Genomic DNA, 21,900 nt, shown 5'->3' on the forward strand with positions numbered 1-21,900 from the left:
TTCTCAACAAGTTTATGCTTCTTTGACGGCCAGCCGACCAAGAACTGCAATATATAAGATGAAGTAAAACTTAGGTATAAGACAAATAAATTTTTTTGGATCTATTGAATCCTTATTATCTTCTAGACTTCTAGTACCATCATGGAGAGAATTGATAATTATGATTCTATTCAACCTTGGAAAGTACATCCATCCATAATAATTATGATGATAGTAATCGTCTATAGAACTTTGTGCTTTTGTCAATTACAATGTTAACATGACTTAATCAAGTAAATATAGCAAGTGATAATAACAATGTTGTGTATTAAACTTTGACAATCTCAAATTAGGTGCATTTGCTTGACCCCTTATAAGCCTCTAATGCAAAAAACCAGAAATCTATAATTTGTCTGAGTAGTGTTGATCCTCACCGCATTCTTTGAAATGGTATATCAGTCTCTATATTTGACAAATTTGGCAATTTCCAAAAGCCTGACTTCCTCGTCACATCGGGCAATCCATTCCAAGTGTTCATCCCATTTCCCTTCAATTGATGCCAAATCCAGCAGAAAAGTGATAAGTCATAATTGGATATATATTAAATGGTCTAAAAATGATTATATAGATTAATTTTTCAATAGAATAGACCTACTTTGATATATTTGTATGTATTTTAGGTTGAATCATAAATGGATGAAAGATGGTTTAAATCAATTTATTTAGCTAATTTGAAGGGAAACACCAACCAAGATGAGAGATGGATCAAAATTTATGAAAGATGGAATTACAAATCAAGTTGATCATCAATGTACAAGTTAATGAAGATGGCATACAAGTCTGCTGAGAACAAACAATATAAGTTGCATTTGTTACAAGGATGAAATTAAAATTATCTACTTGAGAGTTCACGTGGGCAATTCAAAAGAAAAGAATAAATGTCCAAGAGAGGTGGTGGGCTTGTCGCCGAAGGAAGAAAGAAGCCCAAAGGCTTCGGCCTTTTTGTTCTTGTGGTCTTATGTCGGCTGAAACTCCTCACGTGATGATCAAGAAAGCAAAGCCTATATATATTTTATTATCTACAATCTTAAGGATCATCACATAATATATCCGCAACAATTAATTTAGTGAGGTTTTTCGAAGTTCAATAGATTCGAGAGCAGCTTTTAGTTTCGTGAGGGATATCATATATTTTTCGAATCATTAATTATTCGGAGAATATATTTGTTTGAGGAGGAAAATTCTAAGTCGACTTCATATATTATTCGACAATTGTATTCAACAGAAGGAAAAAGTCGAGTAACAAACAGTCATGCAACAACAATTTTCCACATCAAGCTTTAGTGATTTGAAGACAATGTCCGGTTAAGGTTTTTGCAATCTCTCCCGATGAACAATTGTTAGTTAATTTTATTTGATGAACTTTACTTTCAGTCGCGTAACATTGTTCTTTTTAGATTATAATTCATATGACTGATTGAGTATTTATTCACTATTATTTGATTTGGATTTTCGTAAGACAACTTATTGCGAGTTAATGATTTGTGCCGAGTCCACCTAGTTTAGGGATTAAGACAGGTCATATAATTAACATAGGTTGTGCCCAAAACTGTTCTTGTCAAATAATAAAATTATGTCTATGTAATTTAGAATAAATACTCGGTAAAGTTTATTAAGTAAATTAACGAAACTTTTGGGATTCGGGAGGGATGCACTTTTCATCATTGTTTACAAGTTCTATTTTTAATTCTACCTTGTTTTATTAGTTTAAGTATAGTTAATTAATTTTATATTGCTTTAGTTAATTAAAGTTACTTTTAATATTGTCTTTAAAATCAACGAAAATTGTTAAAATTTGACTATAACCACAGACGCTCTTCGTGGGAACGATACCCACTTACCCTATCTAGTATAAGGTATTTAGGTTTATTTTTTGATTGATACTTCGACGTCGATCAAAAAGCAGCCTCATCTAATGAAATCTGCATGTTTAATATAGACAACTTAGAGCAGTATACAACGGAATTTGAATGAAAAGATTAAAGTTACTTCTTTACCAATTGTTGGCATTACATATATGGATATATTATTTTGAATTCCAAAGTACCCATATCTACCAAGTAGTCAATACTCAAAGGTATTCTTACAACGGTCGAAAAAGTTTATTAACCCACGTGTAGATGCAGTAAATTACATTCGTTTATGACTAACAGACGATATTATTACCTGGGCAACATCCTTCCCTTTCAGCAAATCTTCTTGTTTTCCTTCTTCCGACACCTTTTCCTTTATAAACTCAATTTGCTCATCATCTCATTCAGCCATATCAGCAACTTCCTAACTTAAATCAACAAAATCATGATGACAATAGAAAGAAACTTGCATATATGTTGTGTATTCCTAATTTTACATTTCATACAACTATAATTCTTTGTATGATCATCAATTTCAACCACACCTGATATGGACAGCCTAAAGTCCAGCATGGTGACTTTAGTTCCCCTCTTGCGGCGTCTTTAGCTTCTGAATTAGGCCCAACCCTACAAGTTGCAAAGATGGCTTAAGATATAAAATACAAGTAAATTAACAACCCATATAATTTAAACCAATAATTTCTCATACTTGAGCAAAATCTTAGCATTGAAAACATAAGGCCGTCCAAATCCAAGAAAATGCTCCTTCTTGGTATAAAGTTCTCCAGTCACCATTGCCGAGACCTATTACCATCATGTGTAGATGATCAACAGTTATGCAAATCAGATTGGTAATACAGAGGAACAATGGTTAATGTTGTCTGACATGATCTCCTTTCTTGAAATGGTCCATCACTTTACGTTCCAGGATGTCTGGGAAAAGACCGACCTGCGAACATGTTTTCCATCATTTATGAATGGGCCAAAATGGTTGTACTTTATCTCATACGAGTAACAAATATATTCAAAGCAGGAACATATAACATATTTCAAAAGCATTTGCTTAACGCATAGAGCCTCCAATATATATTTTCTATGCAAAAAATTAGATAATTATTCTTTTTGTATTTATAAGATAAACATTGATTATTTATTAACAACTTCTAGAGTATTCTGGGCAAACACACCTTTGCTAACCTGTAAGGAATTTGATCCTTTTTCTGTAAAACCATATATAAATTAAGAATGAGCGAAATATCATCTCATTACCTTCTGGAGAAGGTACATATCTAAATTTGAATTGCGGGATTTAGCTAAATCTCCCTTTGTGTATAGTTTTTCACCAGTTTTGCCTGAAGCTTGAAACAATTCGTTGATGCCTTAGCATCCTCTTCAACTAGGATTCTGTGAATATATTGGTCTACCTGAAAAATTATTAAAATTTAGCATGCAAGTACATTGCCAGCTCTGAAATTCAACTAAGAGTACATCAAAACTCACATTCTTGGCCAAAAGCCACACTCCATAACTACGAACCTCAACCACTAGCATCTCTATACTATAGAGAAGAAACTAGATTAAGCTAAAAAGAAACGTTTCCATAATAGAGCCATTGAGGTGGCACGGATGGATTAAGCAATGGGTCAAAACAAGTTGACCCAGAATTGTTTTCATACACGATAGTGCAACAAACTTAATTAAAAAGAATAACATTACTTCAATAACTTTTTGAGTAAAAGTATTAAGGAGTTCAAGCTTTAAACATACACTTTGACCCTTTTTTTTTATTTAAATCTCAAATTATCAGCAATCTTTTCACAAAACTATCCAAACCGAAATCAACATAACCAATCTCTCAAGTCTTGTTTACTAATCAAACTAAATGATATCAAGCCTCGACACAAACCTTCTGATTCCATTGCTTCCAACCACACATGTTTAGGAAACAATTCCATCGTTCAGTGACAAACCAGCCAAGTGATTAGCCACACCACCACCCTGCTGCTGTTGTTGAGATACATTCCTCAAAACCTCCATAGCCTCCGCGACCTTTGCTTTCAGAGCATCAGAAGACTCAAGCAGGTGAAGAACCTCAGTCTGATCCATCTCCAGAAGCATCCCTGTTACCTTGGCTGCAACTTTAGGTTCTAGCTGTTCCACTAGAGGATATAGATTCTCTCCCAGCATCGTTCTCTGCTCAGTGGGAGATGCATTTGCAAGAGTCGAAGCTAAAGCATCAATTGGGATTGGTTGAGAGATTCCAGTATCACGCAATGGCATGCCTCCACTCATGTCATATGGAACAGAAACCATGCCTCCGCCTCCAATACCAGCCATGGAACCATCAGGTGCATTGCGACCAAGGGGGTACGATACATTCTTCCACATGGCATCATCTGTTGCTGCATAAGAGGAATCGGCTGCTGGTTTTGCTGACCAGGTCCAGCAGCACATCTGCCACCGGGCCTCTGTCCTTGCTGCCCTTGGAGTCCCATTGACATAAAGAAGTTCGACATTGGAGCCCCACCATGCCTCATTGCCGGTACAAGTTGCTGCTGATACCCAAATCCAGGCCTCATTGGTGCCATAGCATGAGTGCAACCTTGTCCTCCTCTCTTCCTTGCGTTGTGCAAGTGGTTATTTTAAATTAATAGCGTAATATTTTAAATATAATTATGTATACTGGTTAGAAGTCTTTGGGGTATTTTCTAATTCATCACTAGCGTTTGAGTTCCTTGCCAACTAATAACTAATATGCGTAGCATTCACACATGTTTGTTACTTTTTATCAGCTATAATTATTTATTTATAACTAATTCTAAGTATAAATATAAACATACAGTTTTTGTATTTAAAATCCCGTTAGGTTTAACCGGTTTGTTTAAATTAGTTTTTAAAACCATGAACCAAACCATAAGAATAATTTTTGAAATAAACAAACAAACGATCCAATTCTTTAATTTCAACCTGAATAACTTCCAATTTATTTAAACGGTGTAATCTTTTAATTGGTTTCAACCAAACCATCCTCATCACTACAGTAATAACTAGTAATTAATAAAATGGTATCCAAAGTGGGAATTTAAACAGTTTATAACGGTTCTATAAAGTTTTTTCACTAAACTGTTGCAATGACATGACTTTGAGTAGTTTGTCTTTGTGTTTTCCTAATGTACCCGCAACAATACATGCAAGTCCTAGCGATACGTTGGTCCCAAACAAACATTTGTTAAATTTTAATCTTTGGTTAAATTTCGATGTATGATATATGTTGATGTTGAAGCTTTGTCGTAATTAAGATACGTTAATTTGTTTGATAGGGCTTGGAAATATGAAGATATAGTTGATGGGCTCATATTTAATATTGAAATTCGGATTTCTTTTTGGTGGGCTTCAATAATGGACTTGAGAGTTGAGACTGAAGATAAACAATTTTTTGATTACGGTTTCTTATTATTGTTTAGTCTCTTTGATTTATATATCTCTCTCATATATATCCTTATCTTGTTAATACTAGAGGAGTTCTATTTTTATTTCAACGTTAACCAAGGTAACTAAATCACCTTTGTTGACAATGAATCTAGTTATTAAAAAACACATGTCACCGATCACATCAATGAGACGTTGGCCCCAATTTCCATAGCTTAGGTTAGCTGTGTAAGTCATTGGATTGAATAATGAGACCTTGGCTCCAATAATTCAACATCAAAAAGTAAAAAGGTATCACATTTGAAGCCAATTTTTTTCCCCATGTTTTGACAAATGATCGTACCGAAAGTTGTCCATGATGCATCCCGACATAATAAAATTTCACTAACTAATCATTCACCCCGGCCGTTCCTTTTGTTTCCAACTATCTAATGATCGATTAATGTAAATTCTCGTCATACTTGATGAGTGCCAAGTAAAAATTCTCGTTTTGTGTGACGATACATGTGTTCCAAGCTATCGTATCGTTATCTTATTTTTAGATTTGTAGTCATGATAGGAAAAACATCATGTTTGTGCACAAAGCGCCGTCTTTTTTTTATTGTAGTGTAATTGTCTCTTTCTTACTTTGGTGTCTTCTCGGAACATACATATAGTATCAATAAAAGTAGGGAAATGATAAATGTATAACAATCTTTTGTATTTTGTACGGTATATATGTACATTTGTTGTAGATGGTTAAAAGTGTTGTATATTTATTATTGCCCATAAAAGTAACGGTTTAAAGTAAAGCAAAACAATCTGAATCAACAAGACATAAAAGCAGCATGGTTGGATTAGTGGTAGACACCCTGACTACTGAAAACAAAAGTCATGGGTTCAATCCTCATCTCATGCAAAGGTTGGAGGGCATATTCTATCATTTAGGTAGAACATGGAAGCAATTCCTTTCCTTTCCTTTCCTTATTTATTTAATAAATTTTATATATACGACTTATAGTAAGACATTATACCATTGTTATCAAAAGGTTGCTGTTTGTGTTAATATAACTGATACGTTACGATCAACAATGTACTTTATAGACTTGAATAAAAGTTTTCTTAAAAAACATGCGTGCAAACATTCTTGTTCCATACATAAAAACTTATAATTAAAAGCTAATCATTTATTCTAAGCTTTTCCTAATGTTTACTTTGTTTCTTTATCGTATTATGACTTTTATCTCTGTTGCTATTATCGCTCATACAGTCATGTATTACCTAGAATTTTGAAGTTGCGCTCTAAACTTACACTTTTTTTTTGAACGACATTCTATTCTACTTCTACTCATAAATTACACGTATGTCTGAAAAGCAAAATTCTCGAAAAACCCCTATTAATCCACCATCACAAATGTAAAAAGTAGGACTAATAATTACTATTTTTATTTACACGGAACTTGTTTCTCGATCAATATATGCAACACTACTTAAAATAATTAATGAAACCGAAAAGGGATATTGAAAAAAGTATGCCGCTTTTCAACTTTAAATAGGTTTGTCCAATTATACAAAAAAGGCGATAAGATAGCAATGTCCTCTTGGGCTCCTAGCTTGAAAGTTAAGCATGGCATATACGCTTCGCATTTGACTCTTGGATAAATGGGTATGTGATTATAATGTACGTGCCAAACCAAGTATATATCGATCATTGTTGAGGTTAGATTCTCTTTTTTTTTATGGAACTATATAGCTAGTTTAACCAATGTGGCAATATCCAATGATGTGTCGAATGACAGATTAATTACAAACAAATGTTTACGAATTGAGTTGTGAGATATACGGTACCAATCAAATTAGAATTTTTTTTTTTTTTTATCTTTGATTATACTTACTACTTGCATTGCATTTAAAATAAGCATGTAATATATATACCAATTGAGATCTTCAATTTAAGTATATAAAAGTAGATTTTGTAAACTTTCTAATCGAATTCGTTATTGACTGCACAAAGTCATGTGAGTGTAGCATCAAATGCTAATAATGACTTCTCATATCTATGGATACTTGGAATTTCTTTTTAGGATAGAATCGAATGGTTCTCATGAAGTGTTTATCAAGATCGATATGAGTAGTTTTTGGAATCTATTAATTGTCCTTGATGTCTTCTCTTTTTCTATTTCGTAAAAAGCATCTACTCGAGAGTTGACCTTGTGAATGTTTTCTTCCTTTATATATCATCGTATGGCGTGTTTGAGGATTTTCCAATAGTCATGAACCATATTCTCGCATATTTGAGTTCTTATGACCAAGAGCTATCAACAACGACCAAAAAAAGTTCATTCCGGTACGGTCGATTACGTGTTGAGAGGAATGTTGGCTGGTCCAAAATCTTTCATCATAGCTACTAAACATGTCTGTTTTTGGATGATTTCGGACCAGGCTTCATTCCCCTTAACTATTTTTCTGTTTGGTTGCAATCTAGCTTGATACATGCAAGGTTCGTACTTACACTATTATTAATTATAATCTTGTTCATTTCGTCGTGCTCTTCAACACTAATTATGATTTAACGATATCAAAATACTTGCGGACTATGTGATGAGTGTCCACATGCTGTCAATACTTGACATAGATCCATGCTGACCATGACCATGCATGTGCAACAATTCAATAGTCCATATCTAAAGTCCTTGAGAGTAAGTTAAGATTGTTTAAATCTGAAAAAAGCTTTCAAATTCATGGTTACTGAACATGCATGATTTTGGCAAGAGACGAAGGTTTTGAGGTTTTCCATCTATGTATGTTTATATATGGTCGATTCTGCCATCATATCCTTAGTGACTATGCCGACTATACCCAACTAGGAGTTTTAAACTTAAGCTCTTGTGTCAATGTGGGGTCACCTTAATTATTATTTAGTATAGACGCTATAGTCTCTTAGCTAAGAAACGGCTCACCGTCGACGTTATTTGTAGGTTTTGAGCTTCAATATATACGGTACACTAGATAGTTATTTTTAGATTTTTTTCTTTTTAAAGACAACGACTCTTACACTTGCAGTCACGTAATTAATTATTATCGTTACTACAATTTGGCTATTCTCCATTGGCAAATCGTTTTTTTTTTCATTCACATTAATAATATAAGTTTAAGTCGACGAACTTGGAAAGCAATTATTTTTGTCTGGTGGTGGCCCCTCTGGAAACGTAGGGTCGATGTTACTTTCAAGTCGAGTATTATTTAAAACATACTAATTTATGAGTTTGAGCATCATATAAATACTGTATGTTTGGTACTTAATTATAAGTCCTTTATGGTTTTGAAAAACTAAAATCAGCTAACAAAACTTAACGGTTAATTAGTTGATGTTTATGTATACTTGGTTAATTTACATAGTGTTTTGGATGTGCTCTAAACTCTAATGTATGATAAATGGCTTAGTTTGGCATCCCAAGTATGTTTTTGAAAACTATTTTTCCTGTATCCCGTATGATATACGGTAGCTACATAAATTGTATCATAAAAAAATTTGAATATGTCTCATACATGATTCGTGAATATAAAATACATGCATTGTGGTTAAAGTAAACCGATGATTGAAGGTAAATTATAATAAACAGTTTTGATCAATATAATAAATCTTTAGTTAGAATTTTGGATTTACCTTAAATTGTTAAATCACATCGAAATCGAAACTTGTAAGCATACTAGATAATGACAAATAGCCTTGTGATTTTCATATCGTAAACTCAAATTTTTGAAGTTTTCATGTTAATAACTTATTATTATAGGTAATATAAGTAATAATAGGTGAAAATTTAAGAAAGTAGAAAAAATTTATTAATGAGAAAACGATCAATCAAATAATGTTATAATGTCTTTTGTATTAATAAGTCAAGAGTTAGAGTTTAATTCTAAGTCTAATAAGGAAATTGAATCTATATACAATTAAAGAAGCTAATTTAATAAGATAAATAAATTAAAACATATATCGATACAAGATTACGCCACGTGTCGTTACAAAGACATCTCAATCCTATTTTAGTTTATTGTTAGATCGTTAAAAATGATTATAATTGCTCGATGACTTCAATCTCGTGGTTTTAATTGTGTATCAAGGTTATCTACCAATAGATTAAAACATGATTGTAATATTGTTTAAACGACAGTTGGCATATTACTTGTGTGACAAATGTTCTTTTTAATTTATAAACATTAATTTAATTTAAAATTAAAATTTTTATTTGAGTTCGTATAAAACTCTTACTTTGATTTGATTCTTATATATTGTTTCAACATCATATTGTGTAACGATTTTATATATATGTGTACATATGGTTGTTCTTATAATGATATAGGAAACATATTTTTGTTAATTAATATATATTTTTTTATCCTTTTTCATGTCAACGTAATTTTTCTTTTATACGTATAAAAAGGATTTAAAATTAAAAGTTATCAATAGTTTATAGAGTCGCATCTTTAATGAAAGATAACAAAATTTAAGATTATACATATTTTTTGTCCATCTAACGAGGTATGGTTTTTAAAATAAAACAATTTAAATAAATTAGATTATTTTTTATTACTTTAATATACGGGGAAAATATATGATTCAAAATAATTTTCACAATTTTTTTAGGGGTTTTTAAAATAACACTTAGACCAAGTATTATCCTACTTATTATCCTATATGGTTAACATGTGTTGACTTATAAGATTTTTTTTTTTATTAAAGGCCGGCTATTTTTTTTATCAAATAAATATAAAAAAATTGATGATTAATAAAGAGGGAGTATTAGGCTAAAAGAGGGGGATTAAGGGTGCCAAGTGTACCCCCAACCTCCTATTTTAGTTATATTATAGTTGTTGTTTTAATCTTTTCATTGATATTGTATGCTTATGTAAATATCTACCAATAAACTAAAATAGGATTAAGATGTTTTTGAAACGACACGTGGCATAATCGTTGATCGACACTTGTTTTTTTAATTTATTTAAATTAGTTTTTTTAATTGTATATAGATTCGATTTCTTTATTAGACTTAGAATCAAACTCTAACTCTTACTTTATGGATATAAAACACATTTTTTCATTAATAAAATTGTTTGTTTTTCTTTCTCAATTCTTTAACTCCTATTAATTATATTAATTATAATAAGTTATTTACATTAAGACTTCAAAAATTTGAGTTTATGATCCGAAATCACAAGGCTATTTTTCCGTTATCCACTATCTTACAAGTTCTGATTTTGATGTGATTGTAAAACTTTAAGATTAATCCAAAACTCTAACTAAACATATAAGTTATTATTATCTGTTTACTTTAAACACAATTTATTTTATACTCACGAATCATGTATATGGCATATTCGAATTTTTTTTATGATACAATATATATGTATATCGTACAGGTATTAGGATTAGTAATTTATAAAGTTAAGCATGACAATGAATATATATAATAAAGAGTAAATTACACTTTTCGTCCTTGAAGTTGGCACGTTTTTCATTTTCCGTCCCTTAAGTGAAAAAATTACAATTTTGACCTTAAAGTTGACAGATTTTTTCAATCATCGTCCCTTGCCAAATGTCGTTAAGTTTCAGCCGTTAAGTCGGACACGTGCAACACACGTGAGGGACTGAAACTGCAAAAAATGACAAGTTCAGGGACGAAAAACTGAAATTTACTTTTCTGTTGTCATTATCTTCATCTTCTCCGGCTGACTTTCGTTGGAAAATTCGTCAGAAAACTTCAAATGCCGATATCTCACTCGATTCTTCGAATTAGACCATGAAACCACCACCAAACTTCTCAAAATTAATTTCTGCACGAATCCTAACAAAAAAAATCTTAAAATGCTGATATTTCATGAAATATAAATGAAAAGCATCGTAAATGAATTTGTAACTAAGACCGAGTTGACCAAAATAATCAACAAACTAGCATGGAACTTGTACGAACTGACAACTTTGAGTGCGAATAACTTATAACCGAAACGAGATCCAATGAATCGGTTGTCACACCCGAATTCTTTGTACCTCGATCTACTAATCTAATTATTGTAACAACTTAATAACCTTAATGATTGACCAGTAAACTATATCGAAAACCGTATGATGAAACTAACATCTAACTAACTTGCCAAAAATGAAAGGTAACGAATCGCTATGAAAAACGTGAAATGAAAAACTTAAGTGACGAAAAGTAAGAAACGTGTCAACTTCATAGATGAAAAGTGTAATTTACTCTATAATAAATTTTGGGAAGTCAAAGGAATTTTTTGTACACACAAAGTAGGCCAAGCCCATTTTTATTTTGGCCCAATAATGTGGACTTTTTAAAACCAATATGAAGTGGTGTTACAGTTACAATGCTATAAATCTAATCTATGATGGCTTATGTAAATGTGATTCGAATCCACAATATGCCGCTTATCTTGACACCTCTCTATATATATAAGCCTACGGAACTCTCAAATTATATTTAAAGTTTCGATTAAAAAAAAATACTAAATAAAACCAAACAAACAAACTAGAGAGCAATATGGTTTCAGTGGTAAACACCCTGATCATTAGAGACAGATAGAGGTTAGGTCTGTCTATATCTTAACTTTTTGCATACACCGTTGAGGTATCGGGACACAAAAACCCACGGAAGACAAGAGTGGGCAGTTTCTTTCTTTGTTTAACTAGACTCAGGGTAACTTTTTAGGCTTCTACGGTTTTACCCAAAGTAAAAATAGACTCTAAAGACTAAAAGACGAAGCATAAAAGTGTGTTTTTTTTTTCCTTTCAAAAAAGGCCTGTGCTTCTCATGTTAATCATCATCAAAAACAATTACAAATTATCATAAAAGTTGGATAGTGATTTTTTATCTATAGGACATTGTTATAAAAGAAGTCAAATAAATCAATGATTATATTTATTTTGCTATAAGTGGTCTGTCTGGACTTTCGGTTAGTAGGAAGCAGCCACATTCAGAAAAAGGAAAAAAAATTGTAGAAAGCAGCCAAGCAGCCACCGAGTATTTCACCGCGGAGTCAACTCCAAACTTTTGTCATCTTTATTTCAACGAAACCGTGTTCTGCTTCCTCGTTTCCTACAAAATTTTCTTTACAATGAGAAAATTCTACAGAGTATTTTTTGTTTTACATCTTAACAAATATATTCAATTCCCTTCCAAAATAATATTTTGTGATAATTTCAAAAGTACAAAACGTAAAGAAACTCTAAATTTAAAAATGAGAGTAAATGATGAAGCAAATATAATGTGATAAATTAAGTATGAAAGTCTATATTAAAAAGTATGAACTTTTAAAATATCACAATTTTTAATGTGAATAAATTTTCACACATTATTAGTTCAACATAATTTTACATATATAAAAATATAGCAAATTTATTAATTTGTCTATGCTAACTAAAAGTGTGAATAACTGTAATATTATTTGTAGTTATTAAACTTTTAAAAGATATAATTATAATAACGGTCACGTCATCCATGTAGCCACTCATGTTATTTTTGTACCATCAATAAAAGAGAGTTTCTATTGATGATGATAATTTTTGTAATATCGTTTAAGAATGATAATTTAACCAAAGTTCATTTGTTCAGTTATCCCTAATTAGTGTATATGATGGTATTGAGATTTATTATATTTTGGCTTTGTCCAGTTAAGTTTAGTTAAGAATTTTTCTTTAAAACTTGATCTAACTATATATATAAATTTAATATTGGAGACCATAAAAATTATTTGGTTCATGGTTAAAGTAGTAAAAGATCGATGATCCCCCGAGATGAAAAACAATTTTGCTGAACTTTTGTGCCACAAGCCCACAATAACGTATAGGAATTATTTTTGAAAACTTAAAAGTTAACTAAAACACGCTAAATTTCTTTTCTGTTCTTTTTAAAGTCGTAAAAAGCATGCTCAATATAGTTCTAAATATGTATAATTATAGAAATAACTAATATATCCAAATAACAATACCAACAATACTAAACTCAATCATGTTAGAGACATGATATATATATGGGGTGCAAGTTTACAATGTTCTTATAATTAACATTTTAACTATTCGGAAATTAAACGTTGGGAAGAAATCCAATGTCATATCATTATTAGAGAATTCATACAAATTATGCTTAAAATTTAGACAATTAAACGGAACATATATATAAGTAAAGAATTGCCAAGCATGAACGATTTGATTAAATATTGCATAGCGAGTTGATTATGAGTAAGTTACGAGTAGTATTACATATATATTGAGATGCTTAATTTGTATGTTTTTTTTTTTTACAATGCTTATTTTGATTATCAAAAAATGGCTATGGTTCTGATTTTACGATATCGATCTATATGGATGATTCGTCTCCAAACTGGTTTATGTTTTTCCAAATCGATTTTGTGGTTATTTATATGAATTAAAACTTTGATAAAGTTAAGAGATTAATTAATCGAAGTTATTATACTTATAATTAATTAAACCTATGATGTCCTGATGTCCATTAACTAATTAGGAACATGCAATAATAGATATAGAATAGTGATAGAGATAGAAATTGAGATAGAGTTAGAGATGATAATATAAATTATGATAGGTTAAAGTCAATTAAAGCATTCTCCCGAACACGTATCATAAACCCATGCAATTATTTATTTTGTCAACGTGGAAATATAAGGACCAATAGTTAAGCTGGCCGGTAGTTTTGTTAATACGTATAATCTGATATATATTAAAAGTAATTTCAAAACAAAATCTAACAAATTGATTAGGAACGCCTCAATTCGATATAATACTCACCATATATATATATAGGAAATATAAATGTATACTTTCTGTTTGGTGGGTGTTTAACCATATGGAAAGTATACATTGATACTTCTCCTATGATAATTTAACTTTTCTAATCAAAGCGAGTATATACAAGGCCGGCTCTTAACATAGGCGCGCAACCTAGGCTTGGGCCGAGGGCCCATTGGTCTTGGGGATCCATTTGGTTAAATCATCTTATAGTTTTATGTGTCTCAACTTCTTCTCGTGGACTCATAAACACATATTTGGAGTCTCAATCATTGCCAGATGCCACGTTAATATCTTATATTTTGTATAAATCATCAATACAACATTAAAGTTTACCAAAGAATTTCAATCGAAACATCATTGTAGTTTTTATAAAAAAATTTTATGTTATACATAATTAAAAATATTACAGTTGATACGAATTTTCTTATCGTGAAGGTATAATACTTAGTGAATTTATCGACTATAATTTTAGGGGCTTATTTTTTCTTTTTGCCCCGGGCCAAATATTTTTTAAGCATTCTCAGAGACGACTCTGAGTATATATATACTTCACATATAAAAGCATACTCACGTATAATGTTGTTTATGGTAAATTGATGAGTATGTGTATAAACGTTTCCTTTAAAATTTCAAGTAACTAAGTTACATCACTAATTGATCTTTTAATTAGCCTTATATTTGTATGGGCTTTGCTAAACGAAGCCTTAAGGGCTTGTGTTACTTTGTATTAAATAGTTATACATTTACCATAAAAATCAGAGGTTGAACTTTTGATATGCAAACGTACAACTTTTTTATGCACTTCAAGTGAAGCCCTAAGGGCTTTATTTGTATTTGTATTTGCAAGGCCGGTTCAAATAACAACAAAAATGCGTAAAGAAGCTAGTGTTAGAAAAATAAAGTCAACTCACTCCTTCAGTTAGTGAGCATGACTGCATGAGAGCTTGGATTTTATTTGGAAAAGTTTAAATATTTATTGGTTTCATATTGACTTTATTGAACACGTTCTAGAACCCGTTAGGTGTGACATCAAATATTTTAGCCATCGCATTTTTATGACTATTTTTTTCCTTAAAATGTCACTTTACATATTACTGTACTTATTTGATTTGATATGGGATGTCAATACTATTCTTAAAATGTAAACTTGCTTTTGTTTCCAAAAATTCATCTAATAAATAAGATTTTCCTAATTTGTGTCGTCAGACAAAGGCATACTAGTGTGCAACTGTGCAATAATCATTAAAAATGTTATATTTTAAAAAAAAAAATTTACTAACTATACGATCATGACATTTAATAGATATAAATGATGAAATTAAAAAAAGAATAAGTGGATTATACTTGTAATATTTTAAGGTTTTAAGAAGATTATTACTATTCATTAAGAGAACGAGAGTTGGTGTTCACGCGTTGCAGCCTTAAACGGTAATGATAATACAAAACAGTTGGGAAGAATCGATATGCGTGTGTGTATATAGGAAGGAGAGAAAGAAGTCACTATGTGTTATATCTTGGTAACATGTTTGTCTGATTGTGTTTACGGATATAAAATTAGAAGTAATGTGTGAATTAAAGGCAATATGGAGATATTGAAAAGATTGTTGAGTTTCCTAAAATAGGAAGTCCAATATGTTTACAAAGGATTATAGATATATTGATTTTATGGTTAAAATTTTTCGAGATCTATATCAACCATTGTATATTATATAATTCGAAAGTTTTTCCTAGTAATGAAATTACTTTAAAAGTCCTATTTAAGTAGCTCAATGAAATATGATAACTACCAAAAGAAAAAAAAAAATCATCTTAAAAACTAACAATAGAAATACATCGGTAATTAAGAACTGCGGGTTAATTTTAAAATACTCGTATTTGTTTGTAATATGTTTGTCTAAGTTAGTATTTCTCGAATATTTAACGTCCATTTTTCAATATATAAGGCCGGTGCTTATACACCTTCTTCGTGAGCGTCCAAGGAAGAAAGACGCATACGCCTTATTGGCCGTGGTCGTCCTCTCGGCTGCGTCCTCGCAAGTGTTCTTGGCCAAGAAGTTCGAAAACGCTCCTTGTGGGTCCTTTTTTAGCCGTTTGAATTTTTCTTTTTATTCTCCAACGTTCAAGTTTTTAGAATTCCTATATAAGCACTAACAATTTTTCATATTTAACACAACCAATTCAAATCACTAAACAATTTCTTTCAACTCAATTTTATCCTCCTCAAACCATTCAATTTCAAAATGGCAAGACAAGTGTGGACTGAATCCGAAGATCTTTTGTTAATCAGGTGTTGGATACAAGATTCTGAAATGGTTAACACAACAACTGATCTTTTTATCAAGTACTATGTTTTTAAATTTTGTGTTGTCTTTTATTTTTAAGTAATGTAATTTGTGTGTTATTAATAAAATGTGTTTTTTTTATATTATATTTGAATGATGTTTTGTTAATTAAATAAATAAATGATAAAAAAATTGATGATGTGGCGAAGAAGTTATGAAGAAATTGTCCTTATAAACAGTGAGTGTCCTGAGTAGAGTCCTGAGTAATGTAATGTTGATGTGACAGTGAAGAAACTTTAAGAACCTTATAAGCACAGGCCAAATAATGATTCCCCCATTTTTAAAACATGACTATTAATAATAGTACTATACTACTATATAATCCTACAAATGAAATAGGTTAAAACTCTAACTATCACCAACAGAACGTTATTATGAAATACTACATGCACGTACGTAGCTAGGTAGTATATTGGATAGGTTGGTTCTCTTTCCAATTTGTACGAGTATATTTTTTTTCTCCAATACAAATTAATTAAGCTTGTAGATATGATTAGCAACCAATGTTGACTAAAACACTTTCTTTTGTCAAGTTATTAAATTTTTTTTTTTTTGTCAAGTTATACACAAACGCATGCATCATTTGTAGTATAAATATACATCACATATATGCCAACACGCCAAATAACTCATCATTCATTTTCCTCTATCTCAACTCAACCACCGATTAATGGCAATCAACACCTTACGCCACCATAACACCACCGCGAACCAATCTCCGGCACTACAGCCATCAGCATTTAAAGAACTTCATTATCGTGGTGTACGAAAGAGGCCATGGGGACGGTATGCCGCAGAAATACGCGATCCGTGGAAGAAAACACGGCGGTGGCTTGGTACATTTGATACCGCGGAGGACGCTGCTCGAGCTTATGACGAGGCCGCATTTAGTTTACGTGGGGCAAAGGCGAAAATGAATTTTCCGGCGGTGTTTTATCCGTCAAGTAGCCGTGGTGTGGTGGTGATCAATGAGGAGGAACGAAAATTAAGGACGGAGAATAATAAACCTTTTTTGTTTGATTTGAACTTGCCAGCACCGCTGTTTTGACCGTCTTTTTGATGGTGGTTTTGGGATGTCGGAATGTTTTTTGGCCACGGCTTGATGGTGGTTTTTGGGTTCTTGGCCACGGTTAATTAGATGGTGGTTCTTGTGCATTAATTTTTGTATTGTGTAATTACATATACGTGAAATTTTAATTTTAATTTATAGATTATTAACTTGCTGTCCCAATAATTATTCGTTATTTGTGAATTATATTTGTGGTTTCTAGTTTTAGCCATTTTCATTTCTCCGATTATTTTATATCAATCAAACTACTTTTCAAAAAAAAAAATATCAATCTAACTAATTAAAAATAAGTCTAATGACTAACTTAAAATTTTGGTCACCGGATTATCAATTTCTTCCTTTGATTATGTCTAATTTTGACAGTGAAATATTTGGATCATAAATTACGAAGAAATTAAAATAAATATTAACGATATCTAATCAATAAACAAAAGCAGTATTGAGATGTTCTTGAAATAACATGTGACGTAATCCTTGATCGACACATGTCCATTTAATTTATCTATTTTATTAAATTAGCTTTTTTGAACTGTATATAGATTCAATTTCTTTATTATACTTAAGATTAAACTATAACTCTTAACTTATAGATATAAAATATATTATAATCTTATTTGATTGATGGTTTCTCATTAATAAGGTTATTTTTTTTTCTTTTTCAGTTATTCAATTTCTATTACTTTTATTACTTATAATAACTTAATAACATAAAGACTTAGTTTCGTTCATCGATTTACTTTTACCATAATTTATTTCATACTTACAAATTATATATGAGACATATTTAAATTTTTTTTATGATACCAATACGAGACTAGTTTAAACACAAAGAACTATAAAGTTTCACATGAAAATAAAAACACAAGTACATTAATAAATTTTAATAACCATAAGTCCCATTAGTAAAATTTAATAACCGTAAGTCCAATAGTCAATATCGTCATTCTATTCTTTATTTCCGCGCGCGACCTTCTATAATTTGAACTCCATCCGACTCGTAAGTCACCTTCTTCATATACCATCTCCTCACTCTCGAATTCGAAATCTTCATCAAAATTAAAGTAGTTCTCTGGGAGTTGCTTTAGCCGCATTAATAATTGTTTTAGAACATTGTCTGGGATGTAGAAATTTATCGGCTTACAAAGCTTCACTAGTTGCTTCCCATTGTGCTTCTGAATTGGGTAGAACCTCAACTTCTTCATCTCCATCTCCGTCACATTCAACAACCCATTTTTGAGCCATGTCACTAAGGTATAACATGTCACAAGAAATCTGTTAAGACACGAACCTGTTAAGGTCAAATACGAACACGACCTGTTAACTAATCGTGCCACTTTTTTCAAACATGATCACGACACGAAAATTAACAGTTGCACCTTTTAACATGTATTTTATAAAGTTCTTAATTAATACTTATTGAAAAAACATTAACGATACAAAAACTATTGCAAATCTCAACTATTACATAATGATAATAATCCTTACACTACAAAAGTTTATAGAAATCTTAACTAATACAAATCATACATCAAATGATAAAATTAATTCTTAGTATTTTATATATATCTATAACCTTAACAAGTCTTAACATGTGCTAACAAGTGCGAAGTTGTTAATACACGAATCTTAACAGGTCTTAACAGATATAGCCTTGTTAAAACAACACATGTTACAATTAAACACAAAACCTGTTAAAAACAGGTAGAGTCATGTCATGTTATCAGGTTTTATATCAAAATTGTCAGCATTGCATGTCACCATTGTTTGATAATAGCACTTGCTTTGCATCTCTAAATCTCATGTAAATATCGTTTCAAAAAGCTTAGGAATAACATCGAATACATCGGGATCATATTTGACTAGATTTGTGTCCGCACAATGCAGCGACGGTAATAGTGTGGTTATTAACGTAAAAGTAATTTCGTTGCGGTTGGAGATGTGATGAATTGTTTCGGTTGGATATAAAAGAGGGGGGGGGGATGAGTTTTGAGTTAGGGTTTTTGTTATGTGTTTCTGCGTGAGGGAGAGATAGAGATTGAATATTTTTAAAAGATATTTTAATCACAGTCTATAAAATGAAAATAAGGATGCATTAAGATGGAGGGTAAATGTGTCATTTCAGTTTTTTAAAATTAAGGAAGGAGATAGTTTCTTTTACAAGAGAGTATAGATATGCGAATCCTCATATAAATAATACAAGTAAAGGTTTAAAAGATATAAGCCGTCAAATACATAACAGAATCTAACCAACCTTTCATCTTCGTCTCTATTTATTTTAATTGAAGAATCATAAGCTTTTTGGTTGCCACACAAAATTCTTTGATTTGCTCCTTCTCTTTTATCAGCTGCCAATAAACAAAACCCATTTAGGTCTTTCAATTTAATTTGCTATTATACAACCATTTTAGTCTGTGCCCAATATTGCAAACCATCACGACCCAAACCGATTTTGGTCAACGGAATTTAAAACTGGTTTAGACCAAACCCGAACCGGTTTGAAAGCGGTTTTGGTTAAAGGTCGATCAAGTTTTTTTCGGTTATTTTGCCCAATAACCAAACCCGATTCGATCTTAAACCAATCTCAACCCAATCTTAGGACCTGAAAATCAAACCGATTTCAAACCGTCGTTTTTTCCAAAACCCGAATCAGTTTGGTCAAATCCAATTTTGATTTTTTCAAACCAGGTTTAAAAAAGACGGGTTTTTTTTTTTTGGCACGAGTACAACCATTGGAAAGACTTTTGCCAAAGCAATACGTATATACCTTCAAACAAATAGTGAGACACTCACCCTTTAAGAGTATAGAAAAATTTACACATGACCGGAATGTGGTATTGTAAAGATAAATTATTTTTCCTAAGATCGTATGGGGTTTGAATATATATAAACATGGTACACCATACGTACATTAAAAATGGGCTGCTTTAATTATTTCAATTATTTGTCTACCAACCTGTCATATTTCATCAATACGGTACACACATTAAAAGGACGCAAAATTACACAAATTATTATACTTCACTTCTTCATGATGTCAAATTATTTTCTCAGTACCACACCAAAAACAAAAGAAGAAGAAGAAGAATACAATTTTATCTGCCAACAACACAATCAGTTGATAAAAACAAGTCCAAAAGGCAATGGATGGAGGGTAAAAACCTTATACAACTACAAAGGCTTTTGGATAAACCCAAACACCCTCAAAACCAACTTGATTTTGCATAGTTATTTCAAATGTCAACCCACAGACATTATCTTGGCCTCTTTTATGAAATCCGGAACTACGTGGCTTAAAGCCTTAATGTTCTCTACTCTTAATCGCGACCGCTACACCTTTTCTGACCACCATTTGCTTCGCAACGGCCCTCAAAGCACTTTCCCTTTTATAGATTGCGAATGCTACCCCATATCCGACTTCACACACCTTCCTAAACCTCGTCTCTTCGCTACACATTTTGCACGTGCTCTTTTGCCACCATGCATGACTAGTACATGCAAGTTTGTTTATGTTTGTAGGGACCCGAAAGATGTGTTGATTTCAAAATGGCATTTCATGAAAAAACTAAGATCGACAGATTTGCCTCCTCTTACGTTAGAAAAGGCGTTTAGTCTTTTTTGTCAAGGGGTTTCCGAGTATGGGCCGTTTTGGGAACATGTTTTGTCGTATTGGAAAGCGAGTTTGGAATCTCCGGACAAGATATTGTTCTTGAAGTACGAGGAAATCATGAAGAAACCCGAGGTCGTGGTGAGAAAGTTGGCCGAGTTTATGGGAAAGCCATTTGTAGAGGATGAAGAGGAGAAAGGAGTGGTGAATGAGATTGTGAAGTTGTGTAGCTTTGAGAATTTGAGTAATTTAGAGGTCAACAAAAATGGTGTAGAGAAATTTGGGAAGCTTGTTGAGGTGGAGAAATGCCAATTTTTTAGGAAAGGAGAGATTGGAGATTGGAAAAACTATTTGAGCAAAGAAATGAAAGAATGTATTGATGGCATTACCCATGAGAAGTTGAAGGGTTCGGGTTTGGTTCTTTAGCAAGTAATTAATTGGCCTTTAATTTGTTCTTGCTTCTACTTTAATTTTCTATTAATTTGTTGGTTGTTTGAATTCGGGATCATCAATATATAAATTAAGGTTGTTTCATGTGCTCCTAGCTAATTAGGATATTGTTGGTTTGATTTGTGTGTTCTTGTAATAACTTAATGTACTAAATGGCTTTTGGCTTGGCAGAGTTGGTCATTGCCAAAATTCTTGACTTGTGTGTATTCTAGTCCAATTACCAACATATGTGTTGATTGTGTGACGTAAAAGCAATTATTGGTAGATGGTAACGAATTAAAAAAGTTAAACTTTTAAGACCTTAGAATTCAAATCCG

General features: G+C 31.6%; 2 protein-coding genes and 2 pseudogenes across 2 annotated transcripts; 2 read left to right on the forward strand and 2 right to left on the reverse strand.

Moving 5' to 3' along the window:
• Positions 1-434: 434 nt before the first annotated feature.
• On the reverse strand, positions 435-3,811 carry LOC122583116 (annotated as a pseudogene).
• On the reverse strand, positions 3,705-4,480 carry LOC122581177 (annotated as a pseudogene).
• Positions 4,481-17,069: 12,589 nt separating this feature from the next.
• Positions 17,070-17,678, forward strand: LOC122581174 (ethylene-responsive transcription factor 8-like). The gene has a single exon (XM_043753341.1). The coding sequence runs from the start codon at positions 17,131-17,133 to the stop codon at positions 17,506-17,508; it is 378 nt and encodes a 125-aa protein (XP_043609276.1). The 5' UTR covers positions 17,070-17,130; the 3' UTR covers positions 17,509-17,678.
• A 2,864-nt stretch (positions 17,679-20,542) lies between these two features.
• LOC122581169 (cytosolic sulfotransferase 11-like) lies at positions 20,543-21,667 on the forward strand. The gene has a single exon (XM_043753336.1). It carries the CDS (start codon positions 20,558-20,560, stop codon positions 21,557-21,559), a length of 1,002 nt encoding a protein of 333 aa, XP_043609271.1. The 5' UTR covers positions 20,543-20,557; the 3' UTR covers positions 21,560-21,667.
• The last annotated feature ends 233 nt before the right edge of the window (positions 21,668-21,900 follow it).

Source organism: Erigeron canadensis, chromosome 9 (assembly GCF_010389155.1).
Source record: "Erigeron canadensis isolate Cc75 chromosome 9, C_canadensis_v1, whole genome shotgun sequence".
NCBI classification, from domain to species: domain Eukaryota; kingdom Viridiplantae; phylum Streptophyta; class Magnoliopsida; order Asterales; family Asteraceae; genus Erigeron; species Erigeron canadensis.